This window comes from Podarcis erhardii, assembly GCF_964252035.2.
Source record: "Podarcis erhardii genome assembly, chromosome: 14".
In the NCBI taxonomy this organism is placed as follows: Eukaryota; Metazoa; Chordata; class Lepidosauria; order Squamata; family Lacertidae; genus Podarcis; species Podarcis erhardii.
Genome location: NC_138503.1, coordinates 2,386,295 through 2,405,415, shown reverse-complemented (window position 1 = coordinate 2,405,415; position 19,121 = coordinate 2,386,295). Strand labels below are relative to the sequence as shown.

Here is a 19,121-nt window from a genome sequence, read left to right as displayed (position 1 = left end):
AGCAAAACCAAATATGAAGCAAACCAAATTTCTCCACCATTCATGCTGTTTAGATGGCAAGGTGTATAACTCCATTTATTTCAAAATGTTGTACAGGGGAAGGGGAATATCTCAGCATCTGCATTGCATGCAGTGGCATCTTCAGGTAGGGATGAGAATCATAGTGTCATAGAATTGTAGAGTTGGAAGGGGCCTTGAGGGCCACTGGAGAACTGCAGCCAGCCAGCATAGACAATACTAAGTTAAGTTGACCAGACCCTCCAAGTCTCCCTATTTTCCAGGGACAATCCTGGATTTACAGAAGCCATCCCAGGTTCTGATTTGATCCCAGAATGTCCCGCTTTCCCTTAGGGCGTCCCTCTTTTCATAGGAGAAATGTTGGAGGGCATGGACCAGTGAGCTGCCTTAGGTATAAAATACGGTTTTTTTGCATCATAAGATGCACCTAGGTTTTAGAGGAGGAAAACAAAAAAAAAATATTCTGAACGAAACAGTGGATGTATAATTTTTGTGGTTCATGCTGTGGCCACAGACATGTGATTTGACAGTGAGTTTGGAGTAGCCCAGTGCAAAAATCCTGAGGATCCATGTGGATCCGTGCTTTGTAACCACGTTTTAAGTGGGGAGGGAAGGAAAAACACTGAAGGGACAAGGAGCACGTGTGGGGTGTGTGGAGAAGGAGCTTTTCAGTGAGCTGAGCGGGGAGGAGGGAGGGAAAGAGCACGGTTGTTTTAAAGGAGCCAACAGGACAGGAGCCGCTTACACCTGTGTAAGCAGCTCCTCTCCCGCTTTGTTCCTTTAAAGCGAGTGGGCTCTCCTTCTCTCCCACCTCCCTGGCTCAGCTCTCTGAAAAGCTTTGCTGCTTTTCAGCGAGCTGAGCGGGGAGGAGGGAGGGAAAGAGAGTACTCTCGCTTTGAAGCAGCCAACTGGACAGGAGCCGCTTACACCCGTGTAAGCCGCTCCTCTCCCACTTTGCTGCTTCAAAGCGAGCCATGGAGGAGGGAAGGAAGGGGACCATGGACCCTCTGCTTGCGACTGCAGCAGGATCCCCCCACCATCCGTAGGCATTCTTTCCATAAGACGCACAGACATTCCCCTTACCTTTTAGGAGGAAAAAAGTGTGTCTTATGGTATCTTTTATGTTCCTAGTAAGCACCCCCCCTTACATCTGGGGAGCCTCTCTGTTCATTCTGCTGAGTGGGGCCCTGGACTTCTGCCCCATAGACCTCCCCGGACAGTACCACAGGGGGCTAGAGATGAAACAATGAGGGGCACCTTGAAGAGTGGGCTGTATGTAGCCCACCCCAAAGCCTAGCTTGGATAGAGTTTATGTGTTGCCATCAACTTCTCTCAAAAGCCATGCTTTGCAAGCTGTATTCCACCAAAGGCTCCAATTTCCTTGCCGTTGGCTGTTCAGCGATGCATTCTGATTGGCTGGGTTGCTTTGGAGTTGGGTTATAACCTCCGATTCCAGGCACTGCATTTAGCCCTAAATCTTAACAGTGTTGGGTTGTGAGGAGCAGAAGGCTCTGCATTTCATTTGCCCTTGTGAGGTAAAGAAAGTTACCTGCAATGATTGTGCGTGAGTAAAAGGTTAATCTCTGTATGTGCCTTGAGCCATTTAGGCATAAAATAAGCCCCATATTTGTACATGGAAGAGTAGAACAGGACTAAATATTGTACGAGCATTCTCTCGGATATTTGATGTTGTTCTTTTAGGTGAATCCTATGTTCATTTACTCTGAAGTTAGGCTCACTGAGATCATTGTGACTTATTCCTTCCTATGCATCCATAGGAATGGAGATACATGGAGGTGATGTTGTGTATAGGGCACTGCCAGACACTTTGGACAAATCCCATTTAGGGACGTAGTTTGAGATGCCACCTTGCTTTCTTAATTTTTCTGCAAATTATTGAGCCCATTCTGCTTTGCCAATGCTTCTTTTCCATAATTTTGAAGCTCATTCATTCCTGAGTGCTTCGCCTTGGGAATATTTCATAATACTTTGGTGTATATTTCATAAAAATAATTCTGCCTACATTACCAATGAAGAAGAGGTGGTGTAGAATTGAGGGGATGGATTGCTTGCTTAAAGAATGCCTCTGTGTACCTGTTGCTGAGGGTCACAGGTGGAAAGGTCTGCTACGTCTTGCTGCGTCTTTCTGCAGTTAAACCCCAACAATTGATTGCTCCAGCCTTCTCAACCTGGTTGAGGGAGGGGTGGGTTGCAGGTAGGATCTGGGGTTTCCAGGACACAATGGATTCAGTACTACTGCAAGTACTTTTCCTTTTCTTTTTGGGACATACTAACAGCCCTGCAGGATACAATCCAAGTCCTATCTTCCTCAGAAGACCCTCCTTTCCACTGTAAAATGAAGCCCACATATAAGGATCTTTTATGTGGGGGCGGGGGAGATAGAACCAAGGGAATGGAGATTAAATGTGTAATGGACATAATATAGCTGGTTATTTCAAGAAAAGAAACTAAAGTAAATTTCAGGGTAAAGAGGGTCTGGGGCCGTTGTAATCCCACAAAGACACAGGGACTCTCACACAATGTACAATGTACACTTACTTTGGGGAGAACTAGATATACACATAGATATGTGTGTTATTTTGTAAAAATAATTTCAGGGGTGAAGGAGGAAAAGAACTCCACCCTATTCTCCTCAGGCCCAGTCAGCAGGTGTGGAGACTGACACCGTGTTCAGAGCCTGGCTGACAGGTTTCCAGACACTGCGCTGGGCAGACGTAGAAGTCACTTGAATACAAAGACCACACCATACATGTCAAACACTCTTATAAAAATGTAGCACTCATGGCTCCCCCCTGCAAGCACCCTGGGAACTGTTGTTTGTTGTTGGGAATGTAAGTCCCCTCACAGAACTACAATTCCCAGAGTCCCCTGGGAAGAGGGACTGATGGTTAAACCACTCTGAAACTGTAGCTCTAGCGAGGGGAATTAGGGGCCTACTAGCAACTTTCAGCACCCTTAACAAAAACAACAGCTCCCAGGACTCTTTGGGGGAAGCCTGACTGAAGAGGTATAGCACTGCCTTGAAAGTGCTGCAGATGTTGCCTTCAGCCACGGTGGCTTCGGATCCCAAAGCGCAAAGGGCAGTTTGTGCTCAAATGCAAGGACCGCCTTCTGCTTTGCCCAGGACGTGCAGCACGGCTTTCAGAGATGGTGGAGTGAAGCGGCTGGTCTCCAAAGATGCACCGGCCACCCTGGGGGTTTCTTTCTTGCTAATTGGTTTGCTCTGGTGTCCTTAGGTTCCACAGAGGATAGGAGAGCAAAGTGCTGCCACAGAAGACGACAGCGCAGGAGCCCCGGGGGCATGGGGCAGCTGGGGGCCCTGGTCGGCCTGCTCTCGAAGCTGCAGTGGTGGCGTGATGGAGCAGACGAGGCCCTGCCTCCCAGGATACTATTACGAGAGGAGCCACCGCAGGCCTGGGCAGTTCCCGACCTCTGAGAGGACTCTTGCCCACCAGCCTCCGCACCGACACGAAGACGTGCTCAGCCCCTTCTCTGGTCACATCATCTCTGCCATCCGTACGTCGGTGCCTCTTCACCGGAACGAAGGTGGGCTGCGAGCAGGACTCCAGGCCAGAGCCTCCTCCGAAGGGCGCAATGTCAGCCACTTGAGCAGGGGAGCCTTGAGAGGCCGCCGGCCCTCACAGTCCCAGAGACGCAGCCCCAAAGCCGAAAGAAGGTAGGACGGCTGCACATAAAAACAATAATACCTTTATCTTAATGATAACTGGTACTACTACAGTGTACCTCGGGTTACAGACGCTTCAGGTTACAGACTCCGCTAACCCAGAAATAGTACCTCGGTGGTGTGGCAGCAGCGGGAGGCCCCATTAGGTTAAGAACATTAGGTTAATCCCTTCAGGTTAAGAACAGTTTCAGATTAAGAACGTGGTTTTCCTTGTTAACCTGCTCCTTGGAGGACTGCTGCCAAAAACTCAGCTACCCCCGCCGTTACCCTTTGGTCAGCGTCGGATAGGTAAAGTCCCACACATTTACCTTGCTGGGGTTCCAGACCACCCGAAAGAGGGGACAGCACGCGTTGACGGAGCGTACTGTGCAATGGGCAATGAAAGAGAATATGCTCTACAGTGTCCGGGACATTCATAGAGCATCTGCAGAATCTCTTGTTTCTAGGAACGTTTTGATATCTTCCCCTGACAAATGCTGAGGGAAAAACATTTAAACGGGCCAGCATAAAAGCCCTACGTTGGGCTGGGATTATTAATTTAGTGACGTAATTGGCTCTACTATCTAAGATATTTAAATCATAGAATGTGGGGGAGCAAATTTTGTTTACAGCTGCCATAATATTTTGTCTCTCGACATCCTTTAGTCTAGTTAGGATATTATGAAAAATGTACTGCTCATTAGAGTTGTACAGGGGCTCCAGCTTGATGCCTAAAGATTCAATCTTTTTTTCGAGGTGCTGATACCATCTTGATTTATAGGAGTCTTTGAGCAAATCAGCGAGCAGACTTGATGGAGGGCAGCGAAAGTGGCAGCGTAACCAGTACTTTATTGAGGTGGACCATGCCCAATATTCCAGTGTGTGTATGCCTATTTCTGCACACATTGTTTCATATTTGATCACAGCTGGGAGTCCAAGAATACGTCTCAAAAAGCTGGAATGAATTTTTTTTAAATCACTGTTATATGCTTGGACCCATAGCGGGATTCCATAAAGTAACTGGGATTGCACTTTTGTTTGAAATATCTGAATGGCCGCAGGAATAAATTGATTACCTATCTGATAATAAAAACGGGCAACTGCTGATGAGGTGCACTTTGCCTGTTTTATGGCATTTGTGCGATGGGTTACCCACCCTAAATTGCTCTGGAATAAGATTCCCAGATACCTATGGATTTTAACTTGTTGGATTTCTTGCCCTCTTATTTTCCATTTCTCTAATTTCCAACCATTCGAGAAGACCAAAATTTTTGACTTCTCATAATTTATAGAGAGTTTGTTACATTCGCAGTAAGAGATCAGTGAGGATATAAGACGTTTCAGACCCAGGCTCGTTAATGATAGTAGGACAGCATCGTCTGCGTATAATAAGAGAGGAACTGGCTTCTGATTAAGTTTAGGGGCATGTGATTCTATTTTTTGAAGGTAATCTGGCAAGTCTGATAGGAATAAATTAAATAGAAAGGGGGCAAGAATACACCCTTGTTTTACCCCTTTCGAGTTTGGGATATCTGATGAAAGGTGACCTTTGGTGTTAAGTTTGACTTGACAGGTATTAGAAGAGTGTAGATTTTGCATTAGAATCAATAAGCGCTGATCAATTTTTAATTCTGCGAGTTTCCTCCACAACTTTGGGCGGTCAATTGAGTCGAATGCACCACGAAAATCTACAAAAGCAGCGTATATCTTAGATTGCCTTTGGGATCTGTATTTTTCAACCAGATGCATGAGTATAAGACAGTGGTCTAGTGTAGAGCAACCTTTGGAGAAACCTATTTGTTCTTTCCCTGGTAGGTTTAGATTTTTCATCCAGGTAAGGAGTTTAGATAAGAGGTGCTTAGCGTAGATTTTCCCTATCACTGATAGTAGGCTTATCGGTCTATAATTCCTTGGTTCTTTTGGGTCGCCATTTTTAAAGATTGGAATAATTATTGATCTTAACCATATCTCAGGTATGATCCCGTATTTATCTATAAGAGTAAACAGTTGAGCTAAGGGTTCTGCCCACCAATCTATATAGGTCTTAAATAATTCTATTGGTAGACCGTCTGGCCCTGGAGATTTCCCCGATTTGAAATTTTTAACTATCTCTCTAATTTCCTCTTCCTCTACCCTTGGCCACTCCTGGAGTTTATTTATTTTATTTTTAGTGGTTTCATTTCCTTTAAGTTCACTGTGTAGATTGTTAAATACAGATGTAAAATATTGGGACCATTTGGATTCTGTAATTGGTGGTAGAGTTAGTTGATTTTCAGCTTTCAATCCTCCATACACTAGGTTCCAGAACGCTTTGTTGTTTTTACTCTGAATTGAGTCGAGTAATTGTAGCCATTTTTGGGTTGCGTATTTTTGTTTCTTTTCGGCCAGAATGTTGTGATATTTTCTTTTTCCATCAAGATAAGAGGGCTCTAGTTTAGTGCGATTATTTCTAAATGTTTGGCGCAGTTTTCTTTTTAGCTGGAAACATTCATCATCAAACCAAGGGCTAGCGCTATGTTTAAGTTCCCAAACTTTAGGTGGGGTACTAAGCTCTACAAACATTTGGAAGATTTCATTATAAATTTTCGGAATATCACTGTAGAGATTAGTGGTCTTTAAGTTGGATAACACTTGTTTTCTCAGGTTGGCTGTAAGTTTTTGCCCCACTGCTGCACTCATTTCCTGGGACCATTTTAATTGGGTCATTTGTTTGTATTGAGAGGGTTCTATGATATTGTACCTAGTTATTTTGGATTCGTCCTTTAAGTTAATAGACAGCGATAATGGCTGATGGTCGCTTTCAGTGCGCGTTCCAATTTTGAGGTCCATGATCGAATTTATAATATTATAAGGGACAAGAATATAGTCGATGACACTGCATCCTCGGGGGGAGAAGTATGTAAACTCCCCGCTTCTATCGCCTTTTGTTGAACCGTTCACAATCTGCAAATTGAAGTAGTTACATAATTCAAGTAGGCGTAAACCTTCGTTGTTTACAACCCTGTCTCTGGAGAGTCGTCCTATTTTCAGGGCATGTGCGATATCATTATCAGTATTCCAATTTAGTTTGCTACATAGTTGTTCGTTGTTGGTTCCCACTCTGGCATTAAAATCACCTGCTATTATCAGTGAGGCATTTGGGTATTTATCGGTCAAATTTTCTATATAAAAGGTTAGTTGTGACCAATTTTCACTGTTGCTGTTGTTTTTGGTTGGGGGGATATAGACATTTAGAAGTAATAAAGAATCTTTTTTTTGGGTTAAAATTAGAGCTTGTGCAAGTGGTGAGCATTTTTCTAGTTGCTTGATTTCAAACCCTAAGTTGTCTTTGAGCATACAACAGAACCCTGCTTTCGGCCGGCCCTTCGTGTTAGTTTTCAATGCGGGTTTCGTGTAGGAGGTGAATCCATTAATTTTAATATCTCTAGTTGACCATGTTTCTTGTAGAAGTATTAGTTCAAAATCTTTAAAAAAGTTCATTAGGTCTGGGTCTCCGTCTTTGTTTCCCCACCCTGCGATATTCCAGGACAGCAAGCGTAGGATCCGTTTTGGAGTTGGTGGCTGGTTGACAGCATTTAGTCATTCTAGTTCTGTCATTGAGTCCAGCGGGGGATTTTGTCTTGTGCAGATACAGCCATTTGTCGCTACTTTCGATGGGGAGCATAATGGCAAATCTTTTAGATTCTTTTTTAAGGTGCGGGAAATTAAAATTTCCTCCCTTTCTTGGTTTTCTTCCTTAACTGTTCCTTGTTCCTGAGAGATTTCTGTGATTAGTGGACTATTATGGACAGTAGGACTATTTTCAGTCACTACTTCCATTTCTTTGGCCTCGTTTGTTGTTGGGCTCAGTGTGTCAGGTCTATTGGAGGTCATCTTTTGTTCGGCAATGTTAGAGTCCTTTGTAGTACTTGAATAAGGGGTACCTATTTCGTTTGGAGCTAGTATTTGATATCTCAGCCAGGAATTTGTGGTCTCATTACTGGAATTTTTCCTTGCCATTTCATATTCTAGAGGCGGCTGGATTTGAAGCTCTGCATCTATACATTTGAAAGTTCCATTAGTAGCTCTCTTTTTGACTATGCATTTTGGGGAAAAGGGTGGTAAGTGTAAAGTTTGATTGTGTATTATTTCTACTGCATTTTGTTGACCTTGTTGGTGAATTTCGGTCAATCTGGCCTGTAGTTTCGTCAATTTACTGAGTATGTTTATTTGTTCCTTATCTAGTAGCTTGGTAAAGTTACTCAGCAGATCTTCTTCTTCTGAGACTGTCCAGTCTATTGTGTCAAGGGCGAGGTTGTTATTTGATGCTACAGTCGCATGGTTTGGGAGCTTGGATTTTTCTTGCTTGATTTCCCGGGTAACTGGCTGCGGTTTCTCCCATCTACTGGATTCTTCCACGGGGGTAGGGCGGATGTCGGCTTCTGGTGGAATGGCCTTGTTCATCTTGTTCTGTCTTTTAGATGGAATCAATGGTCTGGGTGATATATCTTCAAAGTGTCGACGCGGAAAAATTCCTTTCCGGGCTAAATGAGCCTTTTCTCTTAAGATTTTGGTTGGAATTCTATGACTACCAAATCTTAGTAGTACTTTTTTGGAATATCCATCGTTAGTAAGCCTCTTGACTGCTTTTAAGTCAATGCTTCCGCCCTCAAGGCCAAGGAGCTGATTTAGATGATGTCTGGCCCAGAAAGGTGACCCCCAGTAAGGTAGCGGTCCTCTATATGGAAAAATGTGGAGAACAATCTCACATGGCCTCAGTATCAGGTTGATTGAGTGAGGGGGGCTTCCTCTGGTTTTTGGCTGGTTTGGAGGTATAGATTTGTATTTGTTCTGTTTATCTCCAGGGCTTGTTAAGGGTGGCAAAAAGGGAGTGAGTTGCCTCCTTTCATCTAGGTTATCCAGCTTCTTGGTGATGTTTTGTAATTGTTCAAAGATTTTTTGAACTGTTTGAGCAGTCAATAGGCAGCATTCCTCCAGCAGTTCCACCTTTCTATCAATTAGTGCTTGTGCCTCGGTTATGGGAGTAGTAGCGTTGTCCTCATTTATTCCTAGGGATATCTCTTCAATTATCTTTCCATGTAAAGAGTTGAGGAAGGTTTTGGGAGGAGATACGTGCTGTTTTTGAGGTAGCAGGTAATTATCTAGATTACTCTGTTTGAAACCAGAGGGCTCTGTGTCAGTTTCTGTATCAAGACACCTGAGTCTTTTGGCTCTTCTCATTACTAGATTCTTCTTAAGTCAATGAGATCAGACTTCTGAGTAGAGTGATAAAGTGCTAAGGTTCTCAGGTCGCAGTTTCGTTCAATTCTCACTCAGTCCTGGCTGGGTTACTGCGAAGAGTTTAAAACTGGGTCTAGTTATAGCACTCCTTTGAAGTACCCCCCCCTTTCTTCTCAGTTTGTTAGAACGACTGAGATGTTTGGGGGTCCACGAAGTTAGAGGGGGTGGGAGAAGTTTGTGGTTTTATGAATTTGTAGTTTTTAGGGTTAAAAGGGTTAAAAGTTTTTAGGGTTAAAAGCCCATTAGAAGTCCTTTAGGATCCTTGGAATAAGTTTGTCACGAGGAGTCAACGAAAAAACTGGGAGGGAGTGCCTTAATGCCCAGGAAGGGATGTCTGAGAGCCTTCGCTAAAAAATTCTTTAGCTTCATTAAGTCCCGGCACCGAGGAGGATAAGATAAGATGAGATGTTCAAAAGCACAGCGAAATAGTAAAAAGAAATAGAATCCAAAGGGGAGAGGAGAGCCGGCAGCATTTAGTTAAAAGATCTCTTTGAGCTCCGATAAGAGCGTCTTACCTCGGCGCCATCTTGATTTTATATGTATATATATATATATGTATGTAACCATCTGCTGCCTTTTTATATACATTTCAAGGTTTTTATATGTTATTTTCTCTTTTATGGTTTTATTTGCATAATGCCTAATAAAGGTTTGAATAATAATAAAAGATTAAGAACGGACCTCCAGAACGAATTAAGTTCTTAACCCGAGGTACCACTGTACTAGTTGTTGCTGTTGTCATCGTTGATGATGATTTACTTTACTGATAAACTTATTACCTGCTCTTCAGCAGGTTACAACACTATGAGTCTGACAGTCTAGGAAAAGGTGTGTGCACGCAAAATGGACACATCTTCCTGACATTTGCTGATAATTCCCTGTTTTAAATATACATCAATATGCAGATCTATGGGGGAATGGAAGATAAAATTTTAAATGAAGTGGCTGAGTGTGATAAGCCTAATCTGTTTTCTAAATTTTTGCATGGGCTCCAGAGGTCAAATGTAGAATGCAAGGGAACGGTCATCGTCTGTAGCTGGATAGAAAGACGAATGGCAAAGCCTGCAGAATGAGTTGGCAATGGGGAATGCTTAAAGATCTGAAGTGATTCCAATACAATAATGCTTTGTACTGATGGAAAGCTTTTGGGATACCCAGCCCCTCGCCGACTAATGTCAGACATCTATGAAACAGTAAGGTTGGGATAAAGATTTGTGACTGAGATTAACTCATTCTGGAGAACGTAGTTCAAGATGAAATGGGACAGACTCCAAACCAAACAACCTTGGAGAGCTGTGGAAATCCTTCAAAGATGCAAAATAAAACATTTGTACAACTTGGAGACAAGTGGAAATGTCTTCAAGCTGCTGCTAGGCAGTTCACCAGGAAACAGACTAACAAATGCAATCGAGTGATGGGCTCTGAGGGAGCCTCAGGCCAGGAGCTCTGTGAGTGCTGCTTCTGATTTCCAAAGCCCTTCACCACTTGGCATGAGGGAGGGGCTGGTCCACTGGGGCTGAGGGGGCCATGTTGGATGGGCCATGGCTCAGGGTTAGAGCATCAGCCTTGCAGGCAGAAGGTCCCAGGTTCAAACTCCAGCACCTCCAGGTGGGGTCGGGAGAGAGACCTGCCTAAAAACCTGGAGAGTTGCTGCGAAGCCATATAGACAAGACTGAGCTAGATGGGCCCATGGTCTGTATAATGCAGCCTTCTGTGCTACCTTTGTAGAACTGAGCAGGGAAAGACACGATTAGCTGGCTCTGCTTTATAATGGATTAGAGTTGTTTGCTCTGGCTCCACCTACTGTTGGGCTCTCTGCCTTCTGCCTTATTGGTCCCATTGACAACCCCACAAACCTCCACTGTCTCTATTTGTAGATAAAGATGATCTCCACAGTCCACACATGTCTGTCTGTAGATTAAGAGGGTGGTTTTCAGGTGCCTCCATCTTCAAAAGTACAGTGGGTGACTCCTGTGAACATGGGCCTTCTTGGTGGTACCTCACATTCTGTGGAATATTCTGCCCAGGGAAGTTTTCTTTGTGCTTGCTTTGATGTAATTTCAGTGCCAGTTGAAGTTGTGTGGCTGTTGATATTCATCTATACCAGGGGTAGCTGACAGGGTCCTCTCTGGATGTTGATGAGCTAAAGCCCCCATAACCATTCTTCGTTCAAAGAAGGTATCAAAATTCATTTATAAGTGTTTATTCTGAGAGGAAAATTTGTTAAGCCATACAGATTTTGCCTGTTTCTCCTCGGCTTGATCAGGGAAATTTTCAGTCTGAGTATTTCAGGGGACCCAAGGTTGATGTGGTTCCCCCCTCCCATGCAATTGTCGTAACAGCCCTGTGAGGTAGCTTAAACTGAGAACTGACCCAAAGTCACCCAGTGAGCTTCATGGCTCATAGCAAGGGATGGAGGAAGAGAACCCTCCCACATTTTCACCACTGACAGAGCATCAAGAAAGAGGAGTGTGTTTCTAAAAGGGGATTTCGAGGCAGGTTGGCAGTGTGGGAGGCCTCCCCACAAATTCCTTTCTGGGTTAGATTAAAATCTGAGCTAATGAAGAACTTCTGGAGTTGTAATGCTTGTCTCGCAGTCATATTGACTTGAGGACTTGAGCTGAGCCCACCACGAATTGTATCTCTGAGTCTGGAAATGCAATTTTTGGGAAGATCCTGAATTGGAATGGGTATCATCAAGAAAAGCTTCACCTCCTGTTGGCCTTTGCTTAGCAAGAAACCATTGATGCTCGTACATTGGCTTTTGGTTAATTATGGGAACTCCAAGTCTTTTTTTCCACTGATGGAGGTTGGTGTGGGCTCTGGTCTGAATCAAACCCTTTAAACGCTTTCTTTTGCTGAAGGGGAAAATGTAATTGTCAATTAGATTTATGAGAGGGTAAAGAGGTGGGTGGGTAGCCTAGCCTTAAACAAACAGTGTGAGTTGAAAGGAATTACGCCCCACCCCCTCAGTAATCAAAAACACTGACCTTGCCCGCAATTTTGTCGAAATATTAATGGGGCAGCAGCGGGTGTGATAGTTTCTCAAAGCTATTTTTAAATGTGGAAAGGGGAGGGGAGGAAATGGTCAGAGGAAGCATTTGTACAAAGAAACCATCAACCTCTCACATTGCTACAGTGAAGTTTCCCATCTCTTGGTGCCAGTAGAGGAGGAAAAAACCGTGTTTAGCTGCTTTATCCATGAGAACACAAGAAAAGCCTTCTGGATCAGGCCAGTGACCCATCTAGACCAGCACCCTGTCCTCACAGTGGCCAACCAGATAGATGCCTGGAAGTCGGTAAGCAGGACCCAAGCACAAGAGCCCTCTCCCCTCCTGTGGTTTCCAGGACCTGGCATTCAGAAGCAGGGCTGCCCATTATGGTGAATAGCCATTGATAGCCCTTTCCTCCATGAATCTGTCCAGTCGTATTTAAAGCCATCCAGGTTGGTGGCCATCGCTGCCTCCTGGGGGAGGGTGGGCCGTAGTTTAGCTATGCGCTGCATGAAGAAGAGCTTTCTTTTATTTGTCCCAAGTCTTCCAACATTCAGCTTCACTGGATTTCCATGAATTCTAGCATTATGGGAGAGAAAGAAGAACTTTTCTTTATCTACTTTCTCCATGCCATAACATCTCAAGAAATTTCTCCTGGTTGCAGCTTGTAACAGAGGCCAGGCACTGCGCTCTCTCTCTCTCTCAATCTGTCTGTTGTGAGGGCATAAAAATGTGTTTCTAGGCAACTAAAACCCAAATTCCAATTTAGTGAAAACAAGCAGGTAGTGCCGAGTGAACATGTTGCTGTGAAATTCTGCATCCTGTTTGCAGGCAGCCAAATGAGGGAGGGACATTTTGCCAAATTCAGTGGGGAGTGTAGAAAACAAAAGGTTGTTTCTGCCCAGACCAGGTGCCACTCTGCACCACCCAGACCCCCTGAGCCTCAAGAGACAGATGAATCCAATATTTAAACACAATTTTGTAAAGAGACCAGAAGCCTTTTTATTGGGCATACTAGAATCAGATATCATAAATGAAAATAAGAAAATATTCTTATATGCAACCACGGTAGCAAAAAATATTAATTGCCAAAATTTGGAAAAGTGATATAATACCAACTAAAAAAGAGTGGCAGGATAAACTATTCAATTATCTCGAACTGGTGAAAATGACACAGTTAGGGGACAGTCCAAGTTAAAATCCCAAAAAGAGTGGGGAATGTATAAAGCGTATCTTAAAAAACAGTGTCCTCAAATAAAAACCTGGACTTGCTTTGAGTAATTTTTTGCAAAACAAAATAAGGGTTACAGGCATATTATATGGAAAAAGATAGCAATGATGAAAAGAGAAGGAAGCAGTTTACCAATAAAGGAAAATCAGAACTGCATTGAGAAGGAAGGAAGTCTATAAGAACAGAATAAGAATTGGGAGTAGAAAAGAAGACAACATAAGTTCGTTTGTAAGAACTTTTGGATTTATGGTTATATGTTTGTAATTTCTTTTTGTGTGTGTTTTCTTTTTAGTTTGTTTTTCTTTTGTTTTTGTTTACATTTGAGTGTTTATGTGTTGTCACAAAACTCAATAAAAGCACTTTTTTAAAAAAGAGAAAGATTAATCCAAAATTACCCCCAAGCTGCATACCTGCTCCTTCAGAGGGTGCCACCCCCTCAAGAGTGGGCCACCTCCCACTAACAGTGCCTCAGTCTCATTTGGATTGAGCTTCAGGTAAGACATTATGCATGGGCATTTAGATAGCAAAATAAGCAATGAAATTGTAGCAGTGCAATGTTAAATACATGTTTTTAAAATTCTTCCTTTCAGTTTGCCAGAGGTGTTCCCCTTGTTGGCTGTCTGTTTAGAATGGGTTGCATTTGAACCTTAAACACTTCATTTGCTTTAAGAGCATCACAGTGAAATGGGAACTGTTGGAATGTTAATCTGTACACCTGGTGGCAGTGATATGCTACCGTACCGAAAGGTGATATATGGCCAGCTTTGCTTCAGATGAGGCAAAAAATTCACCTGGCTGTTCAGATCACGCTCTTTTTTCCCTGTGTGAGAAGATGGCTTTGCACTCTTCCAGCATCACCCTTCAAGCACCAGCTGTTTGCCAGATTTCATTAAAACAGCACTTGGGTGCTGTGGCGCCCTGTGTGAGGCCAAAATTTGGGTCCCCCCAACCCTCAGGTTGACTTCCCAAAGATGGGGGAGGAGGCACCTGGCTTTGGGAAGGAGGCGTGAAGGCTCTGGCAGGGTCGTGGAGCCTCCCCCCTCCTTCTCAAAGCTGGGAAAGCGAAGGAGGACTCTGGAATCCAGTCAGAGCCACATGCCACCTTCCCAAAGCCCGGCAACTTGCCTACAGGGCTTTGAGATGGCACCCCCTCAGCTCAGCACACAGTGGGTGCACAGCACTTGGACAGCCCCAAACCCGCCCCCGATTAAAGTAACCCTCCAAGTATCAACTAGACTAGAGCAATGGCCGAGCAACGGACAGTGGATTTATTTTTAGAGAATGCTGAGGAAAAAACAAAAAATGGAGAAGGATACCAGCCAACTCAGGGGTTGAGTCATGTCAGGGCTGGCCCAGGACATTTTGCTGCCAGAGGAACAAGATGGCACCTTCCCTTTCCACATACAGAAAATGAGTCTTCAGGGCAGATAAAAGAAAGGACTTCTTGGCACACAGCAGGCAGGGATGGTCACCAACTTGGGAGGCTTTAAAAGAGGACAGGAGAAATTTGTAGTTTCTTCAGCACTGGAAGAGAGTGTTTGATGAGAATGATAAATGATAAGGCTGTAAGGAGTTGATTATTGATATGTACATTGCGGTCAGAGTCATGATAGCCAGATTTTGGAGGGATCTAGCTGGAGCAGATATTCCCCATAGCTGTCAATGTTTTCCTTTTTTAAACGGAAATTCCCTTATTCTGAATAGGATTCCTCGCAAGAAAAGGGAAAAGTTGACAGCTATGGATATTCCCTACTGTTATGCGAAGATATGGGAAGCAGCCTTACTAGGAAAATAGACATGTAAACTGAGAATCTCTAGAGGTCAAAAAAGTAGGGACAAGTTTCTTTCTGTTTGGTTTGATTTTATTGTTTACGTTAATAATGTGGAACATAACAGATCACACCCCCCCCAATACAATACAATAAAATAGGAATATTTGTAGGGCTTCACAAACTAAGGTTTGTTGGAAATGCAGCTCACCCCCCCTAGAAAATAAGTTTCTATTTATTAATAAGTTTTTATTTTTATAGTTATAGTTATAGTTATAGTTTCTATTATACCAAATGTCTGGAATATATTACTGATGTCTCTGACCTCTTTGTGTCTGCTTCAATATTTCATAGCTGCTTTATTTGATGATTTTGTTTTAGGCTTGATTTCAATAAAATGAAACAATTTAGAAACTGGAGATGGGACAATGTCCTCTCCTGCATCCGAGGCCGCAGGCTGGCTTGGGGTGGGTGCAGGGCGGGTCTTGTGGCGCCTGAGGCTGCTCTCTCCAGCAGCTGCCACCTCACACTGGCCAAGGGCCGGGTCGGATGACCATGTGGCCCTTTTTCACAGAGGATGTTCCTCTGTTTGCCGGCTAGGTGGGTTGCGTCCAGCTGAAAGATAAAGGACCCTAAGAAGAGAAATCAGGAGGGGCCTTGAAGTGGCTTATCTCTGCTCAGCACCTGAACAGCAGACTAAGCAGGCAGAGAGGCTACCAGATTACCTGCATCTCTATTTAATTCTGTTTCTGCTTAGTTTATAGAACTCATTTCTCTCTCTTTTTTTAAAAAAGAAACTTTAAAAAAAAACCAACCAGAAACAAAAATGGTATAACAAGAAACATAGGATCTGTGATTGCAAACAAAGATTGTAAAAAGAAACAATGCCAGCTATAATACAGTAAGAACTGGACTTTTTCAGCCCTTCCATGAAGTAGGCACTCCATTTGGAGGTGTGTTTTGCTGGAGACAACCATAATTTGCATTGGACCTTATTAATAAAGCTTACAAGGGGAAACCAAATTTTGACAAATTTATCCAGTTTGGCTGTGCCTGTTATGATTCTGTAGTGGCATGTTGGATGTTCAGAAAGGGCAACTTCCCACACCCTTGACCACCAGTGTTATTTAGAGGGTCACCTCTGTGGTTCCCCAGCTCTGAGCAACCTCCAAATGTTTATGGTGCATGGAGGGGGGTGGTTTCAGTAAGTGACAGCACTACCAAGGAATCAGGTAATAGTTGCTGGGAAATGATATCTCATATGTTAGATACCCAAGACCGCAACCACTTTACCACATCACAGTCCCACCATATGTGTAAAAGTGTCCTGTTGCCCCTACAGTTCTCCTCCTCCTCCTCCTCCTCCTCTCTTTCTTCTTTGCATTTATATCCCACCAAGGAACTCAAAGTGGCTTACATGGTTCTCCCCCTCCTCATTCATTCCCCACAACTACCCTGTGAGGTAGGTTAGGCAGAAAGGCAGTGACTGGCCCAGGGCCACCCATTCAGCTTCATGGCAGAGTGGGGATTGAACCCTGGTTTCACTGGCCAACTTGAGTATATGAGATAGCCTCACCTAAATTTGCATTTGCACCTTTGCGTATCATTTAGCACAGGTAAAGGTGAAGGTAAAGGACCCCTTGATGGTTAAGTCCAATTGAATTTGACTATGGAATGTGGCACTCACCTCTGCTTTCAGGCCGAGGGAGCCGGCGTTTGTCCACAGACAGCTTTCCGGGTCATGTGGCCAGCTGGACTAAACTGCTTCTGGCACAACGGGACACCATGACAGAAGACGTTATGCCGATGTGCATCCTCTTGTTTTACTGAAGCATTTACTTGTTTTTTGAACTGAACCCTGTCTTTGATTTTTTTAAAATGGGACTTTTTTTTTTAATGAGCTCTACTTTTGGGCTCAATTCAAGGTGCTCCTTTTAACCTTTTAAGGCCCATGGGACCTGAGAATCTGATTGTGCAGTTGATCTTGATAGTGTCAATAGGTTCATATGATGTGCATCAAACTAGTGAACATAAGCCCAGTGCCCGTGTTGTTCACACACACACACACACACACACACACACTGAACCATTTTAAATGCTACTTGAAATGCAAAGTCTAAATTCGTCCCTTGGGTTGAGGTAATGGAGAACCTTAAACTCAACTCCAACCAAGAGTCTTAAAAATACAAAAAACAAAAACTAATCTGCAGTGTCTTGGAGTTTTATTCATTGTGATGCATGTTTTTTTTTTTTAAATAAATATTTATTAAGGTTTTTTTTTATAAAAGAAATGCACAGATAATAAACAACATTAGTTATATCATAACAAAATTTCATAACTTCTTTGGACTTCCTCACGTCTCATGCTCCCACTTACATCGTTGGAAAGTTTTTTTTCAAGCAAATTATCATCTTGTTTACAATCTTATATCCACTCATTTAAATATAATCTAACAATTCTCCAAAAGGTTTATATTTTCCTTAATCTCACTTATCATCAAATTCCAGTCTAATTTAGTGGTGGCCAATTATTTATGATCAAGCATCCTTCTTAACATTCAACCAAATTACAATATTTTTGTAAATAAATCTTAAATTTCTTCCAATCTTCTTCAATCCTTTCTTCTCCCAGGTCTCGGATTCTGCCAGTCATCTCCGCCAATTGCATATAGTCCATCAGCTGCATCTGCCACTCTTCCAGTGTGGGTAGATCTTGAGTTTTCCAGTTCTTAGCGATAAGTATCCTTGCTGCCATTGTTGCATACATGAAAAATGTTCGGTCCTTCTTTAACACCTTCTGGCCGACAATACCCAGGAGGAAGGCCTCTGGTTTCTTAGTGAAGGTATACTTAAATACCTTTTTCAACTCATTATATATCATTTCCCAGAAGGCCTTCACTTTAGGGCAAGTCCACCAGAGGTGAAAGAATGTTCCTTCATTTTCTTTACATTTCCAGCATTTGTTATCAGACAAATGGTATATTTTGGCAAGTTTAACTGGGGTCATGTACCATCTGTATATCATTTTCATTACATTTTCCTTCAAAGCATTACATGCAGTGAAGTTCAGCCCAGTGGTCCACAACCTTTCCCAGTCCTCCAACATAATGTTATGCCCAATGTCCTGTGCCCACTTTATCATAGCCGATTTAACCATTTCGTCTTGTGTGTTCCATTTTAACAGCAAGTTATACATTCTTGATAATACCTTAGTCTTTGGTTCTAACAATTCTGTTTCCAACTTCGATTTCTCCACCTGGAACCCTAACTTTTTGTCATTTTTGAAAACTTCTTTAATCTGAGCGTAATGTAACCAGTCTCGCACTTTATCCTTCATTTTCTCCAAACTCTGCAATTTCCAATTGTCTCCATCTTTTTCTAATATTTCCCAATATTTTGGCCATTTGGCCTCCATGTTGGGTCTTTTTCGGGCCTTGGCTTCCAGAGGAGAAAGCCACCTCGGAGTTTTGTTTTCCAATAAGTCTTTGTATTTTGTCCAGACGTTAAATACTGCTTTCCTGACAATATGGTTCTTAAAGGCCTTATTGATCTTAACTTTGTCATACCATAAGTATGCATGCCAGCCAAAAGCATTGTTAAAACCTTCCAGATCCAATACATCAGTGTCTTCGAGAAGTAGCCAGTCTTTTAGCCAGCAGAAAGCTGCGGCTTCGTAGTACAGCTTTAAGTCTGGCAGGGCAAAGCCCCCTCTTTCTTTCGCATCAGTTAATATCTTAAACTTAATTCTGGGCTTTTTGCCCTGCCAGACAAATTTAGAAATATCTCTCTGCCACTTCCGGAAGCACTCCGTCTTGTCCACAATTTGCAATGTTTGAAACAAAAACAACATCTTTGGCAATACATTCATCTTAATAGCAGCAATTCGGCCTAACAAAGAAAGCTTCAATTTTGTCCAACTGTCCAAGTCTCTCTTAATTTCAGACCAACATTTTTCATAATTATCCTTAAATAGACTCAGATTTTTTGCTGTTATGTTTAGCCCTAGGTACTTTACTTTTTTTACCATAGTTAATTCTGTTTCCCTCTGAATCCATTCTGACTCTGTGTCTGTCAGGTTTTTTCCCAGCACTTTAGTTTTCTGTTTATTTAGTTTAAATCCCGCCACCCGACCAAAGTCTTGAATC

The 19,121-nt window shown here is 43.0% G+C and overlaps 1 protein-coding gene across 2 annotated transcripts in view; it reads left to right on the top strand.

Annotated features, from left to right (window-relative positions):
- The window catches only part of THSD4 (thrombospondin type 1 domain containing 4), a 449,507-nt gene that overhangs the window by 48,768 nt on the left and 381,618 nt on the right, over positions 1–19,121 (top strand). For both annotated transcript variants that reach the window (XR_014150837.1, XM_081838819.1), the window contains exon 3: positions 3,276–3,715. Coding sequence is in view for 1 of the 2 variants with exons in the window: in XM_081838819.1 (XP_081694945.1) it covers positions 3,276–3,715 (440 nt within the window). In the remaining variant the exon portion in view is untranslated. The remainder of the gene's footprint in view (positions 1–3,275; positions 3,716–19,121) is intronic.